Source organism: Pipistrellus kuhlii, unplaced genomic scaffold (assembly GCF_014108245.1).
Source record: "Pipistrellus kuhlii isolate mPipKuh1 unplaced genomic scaffold, mPipKuh1.p scaffold_m20_p_1, whole genome shotgun sequence".
Taxonomy (NCBI): Eukaryota; Metazoa; Chordata; class Mammalia; order Chiroptera; family Vespertilionidae; genus Pipistrellus; species Pipistrellus kuhlii.
This window is the reverse complement of record NW_023425404.1, coordinates 22,716,415-22,733,715: the sequence shown is the minus strand read 5'-3', so window position 1 is coordinate 22,733,715 and position 17,301 is coordinate 22,716,415. Positions and strand designations below refer to the sequence as shown.

General features: G+C 35.7%; 1 protein-coding gene across 2 annotated transcripts in view; it reads left to right on the top strand.

Moving 5' to 3' along the window:
- LRRC9 (leucine rich repeat containing 9) overlaps positions 1–17,301 on the top strand; it is an 84,024-nt gene that overhangs the window by 18,705 nt on the left and 48,018 nt on the right. The window contains exons 9-13 of one of the 2 annotated variants that reach the window (XM_045580042.1): positions 1,973–2,149; positions 2,463–2,580; positions 8,045–8,177; positions 10,342–10,464; positions 11,289–11,404. In XM_045580042.1, the coding sequence (XP_045435998.1) occupies positions 1,973–2,149; positions 2,463–2,580; positions 8,045–8,177; positions 10,342–10,464; positions 11,289–11,404 (667 nt within the window). The remainder of the gene's footprint in view (positions 1–1,972; positions 2,150–2,462; positions 2,581–8,044; positions 8,178–10,341; positions 10,465–11,288; positions 11,405–17,301) is intronic. The other variant, XM_045580044.1, reaches the window with a different exon arrangement.

The following is a 17,301-nucleotide window of genomic DNA, read 5'->3' as shown; positions in this document are numbered from 1 at the left end:
ATCTGTGAATAATGTCAGTTTAACTTTCTCCTTTCCAATATAGAAGCCCTTTATTTCTTCTTGTCTGATTGCTGTGGCTAGGACTTCCAGTACTATGTTGAGTAAAAGTGGTGAAAGCAAATATCCCTATCCTATTCCTGATCTTAAGGGGAAAGGTTTTAGTTGTTGCCCATTGAGTATGATGTTGACTGTGGGTTGGTCATATATGGTCTTTATTCCCACTTTCCTGAGAGATTTTATCTCAAATGGTTGCTGGATTTTATAAAATGCTTTCTCTGCACTTATTGATATGACCATGAGGGTTTATTTATTTATTTATTTATTTATTTATTTTTACTAAGGTATTACATGTGTACATATCTTCCCATTCTCCCCTCTCCCCCCCCTCCCTCTCCATACAATAACCATGAGGTTTTTACCCTTCAGATGTTAGTATTAGGGAGAGACCACCAATCAGGGACCTCTGTGATCTTAGTCCACACCCATGCTCAGGTCCTATGCCAGTGAGAATAGACATCTCATCAAAGGCAAATATATATCATAAAGGGTCACTTAATTTTCTTTCAAATTGATCCATTTTTAAATCTCTTAATCTAAATTCTGTGGTACTTTTTAAGACAGGACCAGAATTATTGTGAGTATGGCCAGATGAGGGCAGCAGAGAGCAACATCAGTACATTTTCTTGAGCTCTTCACATGGCCCATCCCTCCTCCTCCTCTCTCAATTCTTAGTTCAAAACCCTTCTTAAGTAGCCCCACTCTATTCCTTACCCCAAGCCTCTGTTTCTTCAAAGCCCTTATCCGTTTAGAAATTATTTCATTTATGTCTTATTTATTTCTTTGTCCAACCCCCTTGTAGCATAGGCTCCATGAGATCAGGGATCCTGCCTCTTTCACTTCTATCAATATATTCCTAGTTTGAAATTACTGCGATAAATCCCATCGAGAGATATTAGTGATTTAGAGTAGTCTAATTACAGTGGCAATGATAAAATAGGGTCATATTAAGGATGTATTTTAGATGTAGGGCCAAACAGACTTGCAGAGGACTTGGGTACTGATGAGAAAGAGAGGAGGCAAGATTTATCCCTGGTTTTTCAACCTAAGCTAATAGTGTAACCATATACTGATGTAGAAAACACTCAGGAAGAACAGGTTTAGGGGCAGGCATTGGTCAAGTTAAGTTTGAGAGGCCTATTACATATGCAAGTGAACATATCAAGTGGATAGTTGGTTATATCTAGTCTGGGTATATCCAGATAAGTTGAGTAGAGATAAAATCTAGAAATAAAATTTTGGAATATATATATATATATATATATATATATATATATATATATATCTCCCCAAAATGTATGCACACTTTAACAGCTGACAGCTCAATTTTGAAAATGGAATGTAGATTCATAAACACCATTTTTTATAATTATTAAAGGTATGCATATAAATTTGGGGACACACACACACACACACACACACATATATATATATGTAATATTCTGTATTATATATTGCCAAAGGACCAAATGAAATTATCTAGGCATAGTGTTCATGAAAATAAAGGAGAGCCAAAGACTTAGTCCTAGGTCAATCCAACATTCAAGAGTCTGTCAGAGGAAAAAGAAGGAGCAAAGAAAACCATGAAGGAGCAGCAAAGAAGAAGAAAGCAAGAAACATATAGTTTCACTGAAGCCAAATGAAAAGTGTTTCAGAAATGCAGGATTGCTCTACTAATATATTTTTAGTCAGAATAAATACATAATGATTAATAAGAGAGCTATTATTTTTATGTTTCAAAGTTTAGCATCTCTTTTATTGTTTGAACCAACGTAGAGCCACTATATGATATATCTTCGTGGCGGAAGGAACATAAAATATGGCCTATAACTATTATCATATGCAACTTTGTGTTCTTCCACATTTTGAGGAAAATATACTATTTTCTTTATATATGTTCTGTATGCCCACCTAGGTTCAATTCCTGTTATGAATTAATTCTAGCACGTTTTTGTTCATGGGACTTCAGATCATATGGTATTACAGGAGTGAAAGTAAAACGTGTCATCAAAGTTAACAACCGTATTCTGAGACTAAAATTTGAAGAGAAATTCCAAACATTTTTGGACAATGAAGATATGCATGATTCAGAGTAAGAAGTTAAATTCCATAATGAACATTTTTTTAAAGTCTGATTCTATTTTATAAAAATGTCTTTCTGTTTTAAAAGTTAACAATATTGAAAATATAACTTCTTAGTAAATATTTTCTTTTCATACATCTCCCTTGACCAAGATGACCTCTTTATCTACATTTTGGTTCTTTTTGAGACTGAGGGTGAGTGGAAGTTTAATAATGACACTGGAACATCCAATATCATTAGGATAATCCTGGGAAGGATATACAATTATCTTAACTATAACTAAGCTTTTTAAATTCCAATTTTTCCCCTCTTTATTCTTAAGGACCTACCGAAAGATGCTGGAATGCCTTTTTTATGTTTTTGATCCTGAAGTTGCAGTAAAGAAAAAACATCTGCTACAAATACTTGAAAAAGGATTCAAAGACAATGAAACAACCAAAGTAAGGAAAAAAATGTCATTTAGAACAATGCTCTCTTCCTCATGAACAAAGTTTCAGGTTAAGCATGAACTTTTTCCTAAATCCTTTAATTTTTTTAATGTTTTTATTGATTTCAGAGAGAGAGAGAGAGAGAGAGAGAGATCTTTCATAATAATATAAAAACATGTAAATTCACTGTACCTCTGCTACGCTCACAGCCAATCAGAGTAAGTATGCATATTAACCCAACAAAAATGGCGGTTAATTTGCATACATACCTGGGTCCCGGGAACCTCCTCAGCAGCCAGGTTACACACAGCTGGCCATCACAGAGGTGGGGGCGGGAGGCTTCCCAAGCCTAAAGCCTGAGGCGGAGGCTTTAGGCCAATCGTGGAAGGGGGGAGCCCAATTCCCAAGCCTAAAGCAGGGGGTGGAGGCTTTAGGCTGAGCCTATGATTGGAGGGGCTGGAGAAGCGGCTTTCCAAGCCTAAAGCCTAGGGTGGAGGCTTTAGGCTTGGGCAGAGGTCGAGCCTAGGATCGGAGGGAAGGGGAAAGAAAAATCAATGAAAGCATATCCTCAGGTGAAGATAAAAAGAAAAATAAAGAAATGTCATATCTTCTGAAAGGCACATCTTGAAAATGCCTGAAGAAAGTTGTCATTTTTTTTTTTTTCACCCCCTGCCCTCACCCCCGAAAGTTGTCATTTTTTCATGGTAAAGGGACTGGAGTCCATATTGATGAAAATACCTTGGTGGGTGTGGTGACTGGCAGTGGCTACAGCAGTGGGGTAATGGGGCTGGTGCTTTCCCCTCATCAGCCCAGTCACCTCCCACAAAGGATTGCCAGATTGTGGCTTAGGTTTGGGAGTGGGCCTAAGCCATCAGTAGGACATCCCCTGAGGCTCCCAGTATATGAGAGGGGGCAGGTTAGGCTGAGGGACACCTCCCCAGTGTACAAATTTCGTGCACTGGGCCCCTAGTCAATAATGAGAGAGAATCATTATCGGCTGCCTCCTGCACACCCTACACTGAGGATCAAGCCTGCAATCCAGGCATGTATCCTGACCAGGAATTGGAACTATGACTTCCTAGTTCATAGGTCGATGCTCAATCACTGAGCCACACTGGCTGGGGAATCTTCTTTGCTTTTTAACCATATGTATATACTAGAGGCCTGGTGCACAAAATTTGTGCACTCAGGGAGGGTTCCCTCAGCCCTGGCCTATGCCCTCTTGCAGTCTGGGAGCCCTCGGGGGATGTCTAACTAATGGCTTAGGCCTGTTCCCTGTGGGAAGCAGGCCTAAGGCATCAGTAAGACATTCTTAGCGCTGCCACAGAGGCAGGAGAGGCTCCCGCCACTGCCACAGTGCTTGCCAGCCATGAGCCTGGCTTCTGGCTGAGTGGTGCTCCCTCTGTGGGAGCACACTGACCACCAGGGGGCAGCTCCTTTGTTGAGCATCTCCCCTCTGGTGGTCAGTGCATGTTATGGTGACAAGTCATTCTGTCATTTGGTTGATTTGCATATTAGCCTTTTATTATATAGGATAGCAAACTTCTATTTCACAAAAGGCTTAGTGAAAGTACATAGAAAGTACAGCATCCTCATTCTTTGTATTGTACAAGAATAAGTTCATTAATTTATCTGCCAGACTACTTAATCTTTCTAGGTATCTTACTTTTTATTTGTGGTCCTTTTATTGATGATCTTGAAGTGTCTACTTTCATCTTTTTTCAACTTTCTAAGGTCCATCCCATCTTGGGGGGGGAAATATATATATATATATATATATATATATATATATATATATATATATATATATAATTTTTTTTTTTTTTTTTTTTTTTTACTAACACTGCTGTGCTGTCTGTCATCCTATTTTTCTCTTTCTTTTTACTGCCACCATTTATTTATTCTCTACTTCCCTGTCTGCACTTTGATGCTGACATTGCTCTATTCCTGGTCACTCCTTAGCTCCAAAATATCATCAACCCTTCTCAGTCCTCTACCTTCTTGTTGAGACAGCTGTAGCACACTGGTATAGAGCAGTGTTTTCTAACCCTTTTCATATCAGAAAACACATAAAACAAAAATATTGCTGCATTTGAATCCACTACCCTACTCACCAGTTATGGTACTTCCCCTCTCGTGCCTGTTTCTTCCTATCTTTAAATGAAGATGATAATGGTATCTACTTCACAGAGTTGTGGTCAGGATTTAGTGACATATGCATTAAAAAAGTTCTTGTATATCAGTGTCCACAACATCATTTTTGACAAGAGCCAAAAACTAGAAACAACACAATGAATGGGTAAACAAACCCATTTTTTTTCAGCCATAGAAGATAATGAAATTCTGATACATGCTATGACATGGATGAACCTTGAAAATATATTAATATATGAACAAGGGAGGTGGGGAGGATAAAGGAATAAGGAATTATTGCCTAATGAGTACAGAGCTTCTATTTGGAAAGTTGAAAAGTTCTGGAAATGGATAGTGGTGATGGTTGCACAATATTGTGACTATACTTAATGCCAATGAATTGTATGCTTAAAAGGTTCAAAATGGTATCTTTTACCATATTTTTACCAACACTTTAGAACAAAACAACAACCTCCCAGCTGCTCTGTGGAGATTGGATTGAAGGGAGTAGGAGCAAATAACAAGGGCACTATATGCAGGAGGTGCTACACAGCTTAGGTCAGAGGTGAGGGTGGCTTCAGCAGGTGGTATGGTGAGAGTGCCCTCCCTGTACTTTCTGGAAGAGAAGTATGAGGGAGGTGGGGAATTGAGAGTTTTAGAAGGTAAAGTGCTCAGGGTCTCTTCAGAGCACTGTGAACCATTATGGGCACAGAGGGTAGGGGAAGGATGGGCTAACAGTTCTGTCTGTTTTCTGCCTGCCAGACACTGTGCCAGTGCTTCAACTCCTGCATCTAAAGGAGATGCAATATCTCTAATCCTCCCAACGGCTCTCTACAATGCTCTATCCAGTACAGTAGCCACTACCCACATGTGACTGCTCAGCATTTGAAGGGCTACCAGCCAGAACAGAAATAGACTCTAAGTTTACAATATATACCAGTTTTTTTAAGACAAAGTACAGAAAACGGGACTGTAATTTCTTATATTGGTTATTTATTGAAATGATATTATTTTGGAAATATTTGATTAAGTAAAATGTGTTATTAAAATTTATCAAAAGGGCCGAAACCGGTTTGGCTCAGTGGTAGAGCATCGACCTGCGGACTGAAAGGTCCCGGGTTTGATTCCGGTCTGGGTCATGTACCTTGGTTGCGGGCGTATCCCCGGTGGGGGGTATGCAAGAGGCAGCTGGTCAATGTTTCTCTCTCATCGATGTTTCTAGCTCTCTATCTCTCTCCCTTCCTCTCTGTAAAAAAAAAATTATATATATATATATATATATATATATATATATATATATATATATATATATATATACATATATATACACACACACACACACACAAAACGGGCTTTGCCTAGTTCCACAGATGACTCATGCTCTATATATATAATTTTTTTTTTTTTTTACAGAGAGGAAGGGAGAGAGATAGAGAGCTAGAAACATCGATGAGGGTTCTTGGACCAGTTCCTGGCACATAAGATTTTTAAAATAACATTTACTACTATTGTCTGTACATTTGATACTATTAACTGATTTTTTTCCTTTCTGAAACTCTCCTTTGGCATCCATGATATTGCACTATTTTTATCCTTTTTTTCTGATTGCCCTATCTTTGTTTCCTTTTTGTTCCTTGTCTTGCTTCAAAACATCAGAATGCCCAAAGATTAGATTTTACTAACATGCCCTTCTTTCTACAACCACCACCAATTACTCTCATTGTTAAGATCTTAGAAATGGGGGACATATTGGCTGGGGGGGAAAAAACCTCATATTTCATTGTTTTATGCAATGTACATGATTTCAATAATAAATAAAACCAGTATAAACAAGTTTAGGAATGAAATTAACTGACTTTTGATAAGCATACAACATGATTGGATGGAATTAGAAGTAATTAGTAATTTTAAAAGTACTCTCTTATCCTGATTGTTACCATACTGTGGGTTATAGAGAGAATGGAAAATATTGATTAATGCTGTGAATTGGTTAAGTGGAAATTGATTAAGTGGCAAGCAGTTGGAGCACATTTGTTATATTGAAATGTAACCATTTATATGCATTTCTCCAAAAGTCCTTGAGGATAGGGTCTTTGTTTATAGATTATTAGCTGAAGTCTGAGGAATAAAAGATTGATAGTTGGGCAGATGGATGAATGGCAATCACACCTGTTCCTGTGCCTTCATATGTTTTATTCCTCTTAAAAATACTTTCATCTATAAATTTTTTGATTATTGGACTTATGTCTAATTTTAACCACTTCAGTTAAAAAAAAAAGATAAAATATTTGATGCCTGGTATTTTTTTATTATTGGGTATAGTTTCCATCCCCTCTCTTATTTGACAGCTACGACTAGGCTATAACCTCACAATGCCATATATATAGCTTGCATCTAATAAATATTAAGTGATGTTGCCAAAACCGGTTTGGCTCAGTGGATAGAGCGTCGGCCCGCGGACTGAAAGGTCCCAGGTTCGATTCCAGTCAAGGGCACGTACATTGGTTGTGGGTACATCCCCAGTAGGGGGTGTGCAAAAGGCAGCTGATCGATGTTTCTCTCTCATGGATGTTTCTAACTCTCTATCCCTCTCACTTCCTCTCTGTAAAAAATCAATAAAATATATTAAAAAAATATTAAGTGATGTTTCCTAGAAATCAAAGAAGGTTGTACTTACTGGGATGTGGAAATTGTGGTGATATGAGCCACATTTCATAATTTATTTTATAAAACTTCTGGACAACAGATTTCAATGCAAAAAAAAAGACATAGGCAATTCAGCATTTACAGAAAAGTTATATTTCTAGATAATTTGGCTACTAACATTAAACTAATAATAACTTCAAAACTGAGATAGTGACATGGAGAAGTAGAAATAAATTTAGATCACGGCTCTGCCAAATTCTACTTCTGTCTTTGGATAGATCGTACAATCTCTCTTAGCTCTATTATTATTTTTTTTTTGACTGCTAAAACTAGAGATTGCTTGCTCTTTAGAGTTGCTTTCACAACAAGTAACAGATATTTTTGATAAAACACTTTGAAGAAAGAGATCAAGTCACAGTGCAAACTAAAATTTCTATGCATTATCACAGTGATATATATCTGAAAAACAAGGTAGATTATTAGACCAGATATATTAGAAAAAATATACATGATAGAACCTTCATTAATGTAATACCTCATTCCCATAGATATTTTGGAATATGCACAATTACTAATGGGGTATCAGTGAATATGTGTAAAACTGTAGCTCCTGCACCACATAAACATAAAATAATAAACCCACTATGTTGAAGTGTTACCAATTTTATAAAAGTACTGGCTTTGTTTTTCATTACAGCTGTCTCTCAGAAAGGAAGCTGTCCCTCTTGCTAACAGCCTAAGTATGTGCGAGTGTCCCAGAATTGAACTTCTACAACAAAAGCACAAGGATGAGAAGAAAAACTCTTTAGACCATGAGCTCTTTAGATATGGTAATACAAATATACTCTATTTCTGAACTTTTAAGTTCTAAGTCTTCAAATTCATTCGTTTCATAGCATTTTTGATACTTGGCTTATTAACTCAGGGAGATTTTCTGAAACCATTTTATTTAGTATTTACGATTGAGTGGATACATGACTTTCTGATCTATTACTTTAGTCAGGTTGTCAACAAATATTGCTGAGTGATTATTATGTGTCAACATTAATAGGATGAGACTCATTTGTTACTCATATTTAATCCACATTATCTAATATAAAGTCTGCTTTTGTTCATTGTGTCCTAAAATAAACTTTAAGTATACATACATACATACATGTAAATGTTTATACATTATTTACACATACCCCAAATTTGTGGGAAAGAGAACTTGGCCCATTTATGCAATAATCATCATAGAGAGCACTCCGAAAGGCAGGCCTTATTTGTCCTTAATTATCAAAATATAAGATGATAAGAAACCTGGTTATAAGTCCAATATTGGCTAAAGACCCATTGTGAAGTATATAGATTGCTTTATAAGTTGCCTTTTTAAAGGTAATCTTTTGTTATTTCGTTGATTCAGTCATCAGAACTTTATTTACACCTTGAATAGATAGATATAAAGGCACATGACCCATTTGTAGACGCTTCTCGAAGAGGTTCCCTGGTACCTACAGATTAGGGGAAAGACCAGCTCATCATGTATTCTCTTGCCTTGCCCTCTTTCACAGTTCATTTTTCATCCCACCAGTATTTACTGAATGCTTACACACAGTGAAGCACTTGGTAGGTGATAGGGATAGTCAATGCAAACTAGACAGTCTTGTCTTTTATGGTGCCCACAAGCATTAATTATTATGCAAATTAATGTAGATTTACAATTATCATAAGAGCTACAAAGATGAAATATTAATGAATAGTATCAATTATCATAATGAGAATTGACCAGGTCAGGGAATAAGGGACACCTATTCTTTGGTCTTAACTATCCTACCTACTGAAGATTGAGCAGTCAGAAATTTGGTTAACTCATTTATAAGAGTGATATTCTAGGTTCCAGAAAATTAAGCAGATTATTGAATCTAGAAAGAACTATTTATTTGAAAAAATAACATTTAAATCTTTTTTTTTCATCCTTCTTCATTTTTATCCTAAAGATGGTGTTTTCTATCTTTCTAGTATATGCTTTCTAAAGCAATTAGTTTCTACCAATTAACATTTTATAGCTTACTAGAGGCCTGGTGCATGAAAATTCGTGCACTTGGCAAAGGGGGAGGTGCGGACGGGGGTTTCTTAGCCCTGCCTGCACCCTTTCGCAGTCCGGGACCCCTCAGGGGATGTCTACTTGTCTACGATCCCTGGGGAATTGGGCCTAAGCTGGCAGGTGGACATAATTCTGGCAGCCCAGGAGCCAGTGGGAGCAGGCCTAAGCTGTCAGTCAGACATCCTTAGTGCTGAGAGGCTCCTGCCACCACCGCTATGCTTGCAGCCGTCATGCTTGTGGCTGAGCAGATCTCTCCCCCTGTGGGCATCTACCTCCTAATGGTCAGTGTGCATCATATTGACCAGTCTTTCCTGGTCATTCCACTGTTCGTGTCAATTTGCATGTTATCCTTTTATTATATAGGATATGTAAAAAGTCATCTGAATGTAGTATGCATAATAATTAGAACTTACTCAATATGATTCAGTGACTCCTGGAGATCCTTGAGATTTAGTGAATCTCAAGGTTCCCTAAAATCTAAAGGGAAAGAAATGTTCAGCCATCAGTAGACATTTATTGAATGGCTCTTTATGCTCCAAGCCACATGCTAAATACTAATGATGCAGAGATGAATTTTTACAACAGTTAACATTAAGGACAACAGATTTCTTATTTTAAATTACTTGATAAAATATTGCTAAATTATTGGGTCCTTTCCTTCCTTTTCTGTAAAGCTTTGATTGATATAATCACAAGAATCTCCTTTTATAACTATTGCATTTATTCAACAAGTATTTCTTGAGCTATTATTTTGGATCGAGCAATGTGCTATGTGCTAGCCAATGGCAACAAGTTAGGCAGGATCTCTGCCTTTACAGAACATACAGTCAGGTATGGGGCCAATAAGGAATGTTATATTGGAAAATTACTAAAATGAACTGTTAAAAATAATTTGTTTTTCAACTTAGGCATCCTCCTCATTACAAAGGTTTTCCTTGGCCAGAGTGTTCAGGCTCGTGAACATGACACCATCAATCAAGCCAACTACCCAATGGCTAATTCAGTGTTCATCCCTCGAAAATGTGCACTAAGTATGTCTGCCAGAAAGAGAAATGTGCTTTCATCTTTCTGAATAGATGTTACAATTTAACCTCTACTTAAAGAAATTAGTAAACTTTTCTACAAAAAAATGTTCCTAGATACTAATGAACTTTCATTTTTCTAACCCCTTCATCAATGTCATTTTTGTGTGCAAATATTTTATTTGTAAAATTTTATATTTGACATACATATTATATATATATATATATATATATATATATATATATATATATATAATATGATAAAAGAGATAAAACCGTTTTAACAACAAAGGTTTTAGATAAATACATTTTTAGAAATATACATTTTATTGATTCTTTACAGAGAGGAAGGGAGAGGGATAGAGAGTTAGAAACATCAATGAGAGAGAAACATTGGTCAGCTGCCTCCTGCCCAATCCCTACTGGGGATGTGCCGGCAACCAAGATACATGCCCTTGACCAGAATTGAACCTGGGACCCTTGAGTCTGCAGGCTGATGCTCTATCCACTGAACCAAACTGATTAGGGCTAGAGAGATACATTAGTCAAAACAATATATCACATATTGAATAGAAAAGTGGAAAAGTATAAAAAGGGAAATAATATGAAAAAAAGTAAATCCTACTAGTCTACGTTGTGACAGAGTGACTAGTACGTATAGAATTAACAGTCTAGGTAGTGTGGAAAAATATAAGAAAAAACCTTCCACACTCTAACATAATAGTTGGAACTTACTGAATTTGTTATTTATGAATCTATATAAGAATGAAAAGGTATATTTTGTGTCATGTTGAAGAGTGTTTTGCCTGTTTTTGTTTCTGATTTTATTCTAGGTTCTATGGTGGGACAAAGAAACTGTGATTGCAGCTTTCGGCAGTCTAAGTGGTTTGTCTTTGATCATGACCTTGTTTTGCCAGAATACATCGTTGAATTTGAGTTCGTTACAGTGGTATGGATGTTATTTTTAATACTAGAGTTTCTTAAATGAGAACATAACATTAATTTGAAGTCTAATAATGCTATTTCAAATACATTATATAAATACACATATGTATATGCATATATATATACTCAAATTTTAAAAGCAAATCATTATGACACCTAAGTATTTTAATTATGCAAATATACTACATGAGTACCATATGGCTGGAGTCCCACTGGAAAAGATTCAAACTATATTGAAGAATCTATATATATAAAAGCCTAAGCAACCATTGCAACCAGTCACTATGATGTGCACTGACCACCAGGGGGCAGATGCTCAATGCAAGAGCTGCCCCCTGGTGGTCAGTGCATTCCCACAACCAATCTCCCACAGCTGACCAACCTCTCATGGTTCCTCATCCCAACTGGGTGGGTGGTAAGTGCACTCCCACATCCAACCTCTCATGGTCCCTTCCCCCCAGCTGGCTGGTCCCGATCAGCCCCAATCACCAGCCAGGCCGAGGAACCCCACCTATGCATGAATTCGTGCACTGGTCCTCTAGTATGGAATAAACATGAAAATCTGCTTTCACTTCAACCCCACTCCCTTTCAGGAGGCATCCATTATTAATGGCTTTGTGGGTTTGTTTTCAGACTTATTCTATACATTTACAAATATAACAACACATTTTACATTGTGAAATTAAATTCTAAGTATTCTGTGATGATTTTGCCATTAACAATAGGTTTTAGACATATTTTCACTTCAATATATATAGGTCTATACATCAGTCTTTTGGTAGGTGCAAACTATTTAGTAATAATCATTTATTTGACTTCCCTATTGATGAAACATAGGTTTATTTCAGTATTATTACTATTTAAAACAATATTTCAGTGAACATTATTGTAGACGTTTCTCTGCAACATAGATTTAAAGAATAATTTGGATAGTAAAAGGGCATATACATTTTAAATTTTGATAATTTGAGCATTCTCTGCAAAGATGTCACCATTTTATAAATTTCCAACAGTATTTTAGTGTTTGGTTTATTTTCATCTCTGCTGACACAGGATATTACCAATCCTTTTTTCCTCACTCAGATGGGAAAAAAAGAAAAAAGAAAAAGGTTATTTTATTATTTCATTTGTTATGGGTTATTTATAATTTTTTGAATCACCTGTAATATACTTTAACCATTTTCTATTGGGCTCTATTGTTTTCAAACTGATTGGAAAAATTTTATATGCATTCTGGATATTAATCCTTTATCATGCCTATATGCTGCAAGTATTTTCTGTCATATTTTTTGTAGCAAAAAACATTCATTTTAATTTGTAATTTACACATTATTTTTTAAGAATTCAGATATTTCTTTTTTTTTCCAATATGGACTCTAAATTTTATGTCTCATTTCAGAAGGCTTATATAAATTTCTTTGTTTTCCTCCCAAATCTTATATAGATTATTCTAAAACTTTTAGGTATTTAGTTCCATATAGGTATTTTTTTATATTGTGTGAGGTAGGTATGGTAACCAAATAAATTTTCTCTTAAAAATGAATAGCTACTTGACAAACATCTATTTTTCCTCTATTTAAGATACCATCTTTGTTTTCATATACAAGGGGTCGATTTATAGATCTTTCTATTCTGTTCCATTCATCTTTGTCTAATCTTAGACCCCTATCACATTGTTTTGGTTATTACAACCTTGATATGTTTTGATAAGTGATAAGGCAAATTCCCTCCTCCTGTCCCCAACTCATCGAGAAAATAAATTCTCAGCTACTCTTGAGCATTTTCTTTTCCAAATAAAATTTAGAATAAGCTTGTTAAGTTCTATTTTAAAATCCTATTAGGATTAGATTGAGATTGTATTGAATTTAAAACTTCATTTAGGGTAAAATGAATACTTTGCATTATTGGGCCTCTCATCCAGGAACATGATAAGTTGTTTCATTTACTCAAGTCTTCTCTGACAGTTTTCTTTATATAGGCCTTAATTCTTGTCAAGTATAGTTCTGGGCATGTATATTTTATATTGTTATTATGATTGAAATTGTATTAGTCAAGTATGCTTTCAGCAAAAGATTTAGAAATGCAGACAAATAATAAATAGAAAAAAACCTTAAAGTATAAGTAGGTGTGAGGTGGACAGTTCCTGACCATTCAGTGATGTCAGCAAAGACAGTAACCCCATCATTCTTCTGCCTGCCACTTCACGAGCTCTTTTGACCTGAAGATTCAGTTCCTTCTTTAGATTAGGGAAGTTTTCTTCTTGTAATTCCTTGATTATTTCCTCTGTTCTATTTTCTGGCAAGCTCCCTGGAACTAAACATTGGCCATTCTAAATTATCCTCCACATCTTGTAAATATTTTCATTTATATTTTATATCTTCAATTTTAAAATTTTGTGTTCTGGATGAGTTCCACAATATCAGCTTCCACATGGCTAATTTCATCTGCTACCATATCCAATTGGTTTGTCAAAGCATTCATCAATTCCAATTATTGTTTTTATTTCAAGGTTTTTATCTTATTTTTTCCTATATTAAATACTTTATTCTATTATAGATGTTTTATTCTCCTATGTTTTTGAAAACTCTCTTATAGATTGTTTTGTTTTTTTTCTAGAGTCACTTCTGTCTGTTCATATTTTTCTTGCTTATCACTATGTAATTTTTACCAAAATTATATAATTATCTAATTAATAATTACCTGGAGCATTCTCCTGCTGTTTTACTTGTCCACTCAGAACACCAGGTTTCTCTGGACCTGCTCTGCAGTGGTTTTCTCCTGCATGTGTTTTGGCTAGAGGTTACCTTTCTGCTCCTATTTCTCTGTTATTTCAGTCCCCTCTGATTTATGTCTCACAATTTCTAGTCTTTTGTTGTGCCCTATCCATTGTAATGTAATTTTTTGCTGATTTTAAGGAATATTTAGTGGGAGGGGATGAATACATCACACCTATTCTTAGCCCACAATTTTTAATCTACTTTCATACATTGCCTAATATGATTCTTATCACCATATGTATCTATAATAATAAAAGGGTAATATGCTAATTAGACTGGACATCTTCCAGACAAAGCCATGGTGATGGGCTTAGGCAAAGGCTGTTAGGGGTGATCAGGCAGGTAGGCAGGTGAGCAATTATGACCCAGTGATCCCAGATTGTGAGAGGGATGTCTGACTGACGGCAATCAGACATATCCCAAGGGGTCCCGATTGGAGAGGGTGCAGGCCTGTCCCATGCACGAATTTTATGCACCAGGCCTCTAGTCTATAATATAAAAGCATAATATGCTAATTAGACCAGACATCCTTTCAGATGACCTTTCAGATGAAGCCAGGGCTGAGAGGGCTGAGGCAAAGGTGGCCACTGCGGCAGGCAAGAGCCAAGAACTTTGCATGAATTTTGTGCACTGGGCCTCCAGCTACTATATAACTAAATAAGCTTATCTTTTCTAAATAGCCTATTTCTTTTTCAAAATGATAAACTCAGCAACCAAATTTTCAATATTTTAAATAAATTTTTAGGTCAAGACTTATTCTTTATTTTCTTCAGTCAACAATGCTATTCTAGAAGAAAGCAAAAAAAGTTCAGAAGGATCAGTACTGTCCCAGGAATTGAAATTTGATGATGAAGTTATAAAAATGGACCCCAGGATCAAGCCAAGACCAAAACTTATTAGTTTGGATGATAAAATAATACTTTCCCTTGCCAAGACTAACATATACAGTCATATTGTGGTAAGTATTATAATGAATAATATTTTTGGACAAGAACCTTAAATTTGGAATCAGAACCTATCATATGAAATCTAAAGATATTAAATCACCTATCTGATCATGCCAGGCATCATGTGGTCAAATTTCAAAGTACCCAACCCTTTTCTTCTATGTGGGCTACATTTGTGCTGGTCTGGTAGCAATGTTATATTAACTATACATGTAATTTAAATTTTTCTATTATTCACATTTACAGTATATATTAAAAATTGGCGCTAGTCAAGTAGGTTACTTAGTTGGAGTGTTGCCCCGATACACCAAAGTTGTGAATTCAATACCTAGTCAGGATACATACAAGAATCAATGAATGCGTAAATAAGTGGAACAACAAGTCTATGTTTCTCTCTCTCTCTCTCTCTCTCTCTCTCTCTCTCTCTCTCTCTCTCTCTTTGTCCTCTCTCTATCAATAAATAAATAGATAATAAAATTTAAATGGCAGGATTAATTTTAGTAATATATTTTAGTTAATCTAACATACCCCAAATATTATCATTTTGAAATACGATTGACATTAAGATTCATTAATCAAATTGTTTCATAGTAACTATTTGAATTCTGGAATATGTTTTACAGCACATTTTAATTAATTATCTCTTTTTTATTTTTTTATTTATTGATTAAGGTATTACTTATATGACCTTATGCCCCCATTGCACCCCCAACCCTCCCATTCATGCCCTCACCCCCCTCGTTTTTGCACTATAATATCAAGATGTCATATTTGAATAATAAAAATGTTATTATAAAACCTTAGTAATGCAAGGCATAATACGCATGAGTGTGTTTTGACTAGATTGAAATCCCATAACGTGTATTTCTGTAAAACTTAAAGGGATTGAATAAAAATTAAAAATACAACAGAAGATAGGTCTTTTGTTATCTGTAGTTTGTAAGATTAAAAAACAAACAGAGAGGAGTAAACAAACAAACAAACAAACAAGAGAGGCTTTTTCATCTTAAATTTGTTTATACTGCTTAACAGAGAGGAGGAGAATACGATTTCAGAATGCCTTAGCCTACTATGACCTCAACCTGGATGCATTAATTTGGTCAACACCCGTGAGGATGGAGAGGCTTTTTCATCTTAAATTTGTTTATACTGCTTAAAAGCCAGCAGACTCTCTAGAACTTCCAGTAAGAATACTAGATGTCACAAAAACGTTTAGAGAGCACATCCTTTGTTTTCCTCCTTTGTGCCATTACTGTAAGTTCAGGTACATACCTCTCGCTCTCCTTTTGGTCTTCCCCACCGGACTGAGTTTTATGAAAATATACATAAAAATAAAAAAATTATATAGAAATAAAAACCTCAGATTTGTAACATATGATTTTATATTTTCTTACAGCACAATTACATACCAAAAAAAAATTAGGGTTGTCAGTGATAGTCTGTTTTTTTCACTGATTTATTCATCTAGCATTTACTGAGACGGGGCTATGTTTTAGGCAATGAAGTAAATATTGGGGGTTCAGAATGAAGAAATTATTTTTTCTGCATCAAGGACATCATTTTAGTGGAGGAGACAGATATGTAAAAAAAAACATAGGAAGCTTGGAGTTGCTGGGAGAGTTCCACAGAAAGAGGTGAGTTTCGTGCAGATTTTTGAAGGATGAGCGACATTTAGTTGTTTACATATTCCAGGCAGAGGAGATACTCTACCCAGAGGCACATGGTTTTGAAAGAGCATGGTGTCTTCAGGAAACCAGAGAAACTCAGTGCGACTAGAACACAGGGTGTGTGATGGTAGAAGGTAGAGGTGTCAGTTGGGATACAGGAAGCAATAGGTGGAAGAGTAGGAGATTATAGCCATATTAGAATGGATTTTTAAAAGCAAATTTAAAAGTTTAGATTCTTTAAGAAACCTGCTCTCTGTAAAGACTCTAATTCTAGCATCTTGTGATTAGATTTCACTGAAGTCAGACTGGTGGTATGGAAATCCAGTAAAAACTATTGTAGTAGTCCAAATGACAAACAATAGTCTGAACGGAGGCACTGATAGTGAGGACAGTATGGAGTGATTGGTTTGAGAAGCATTTCTAGAATCAAATGAATGTGGAAAAGAGGTAAAGAGGGTGATCAACAAATCTGTTAGACAGATAGTGAAACTCTTAATCAGGATTGACAAC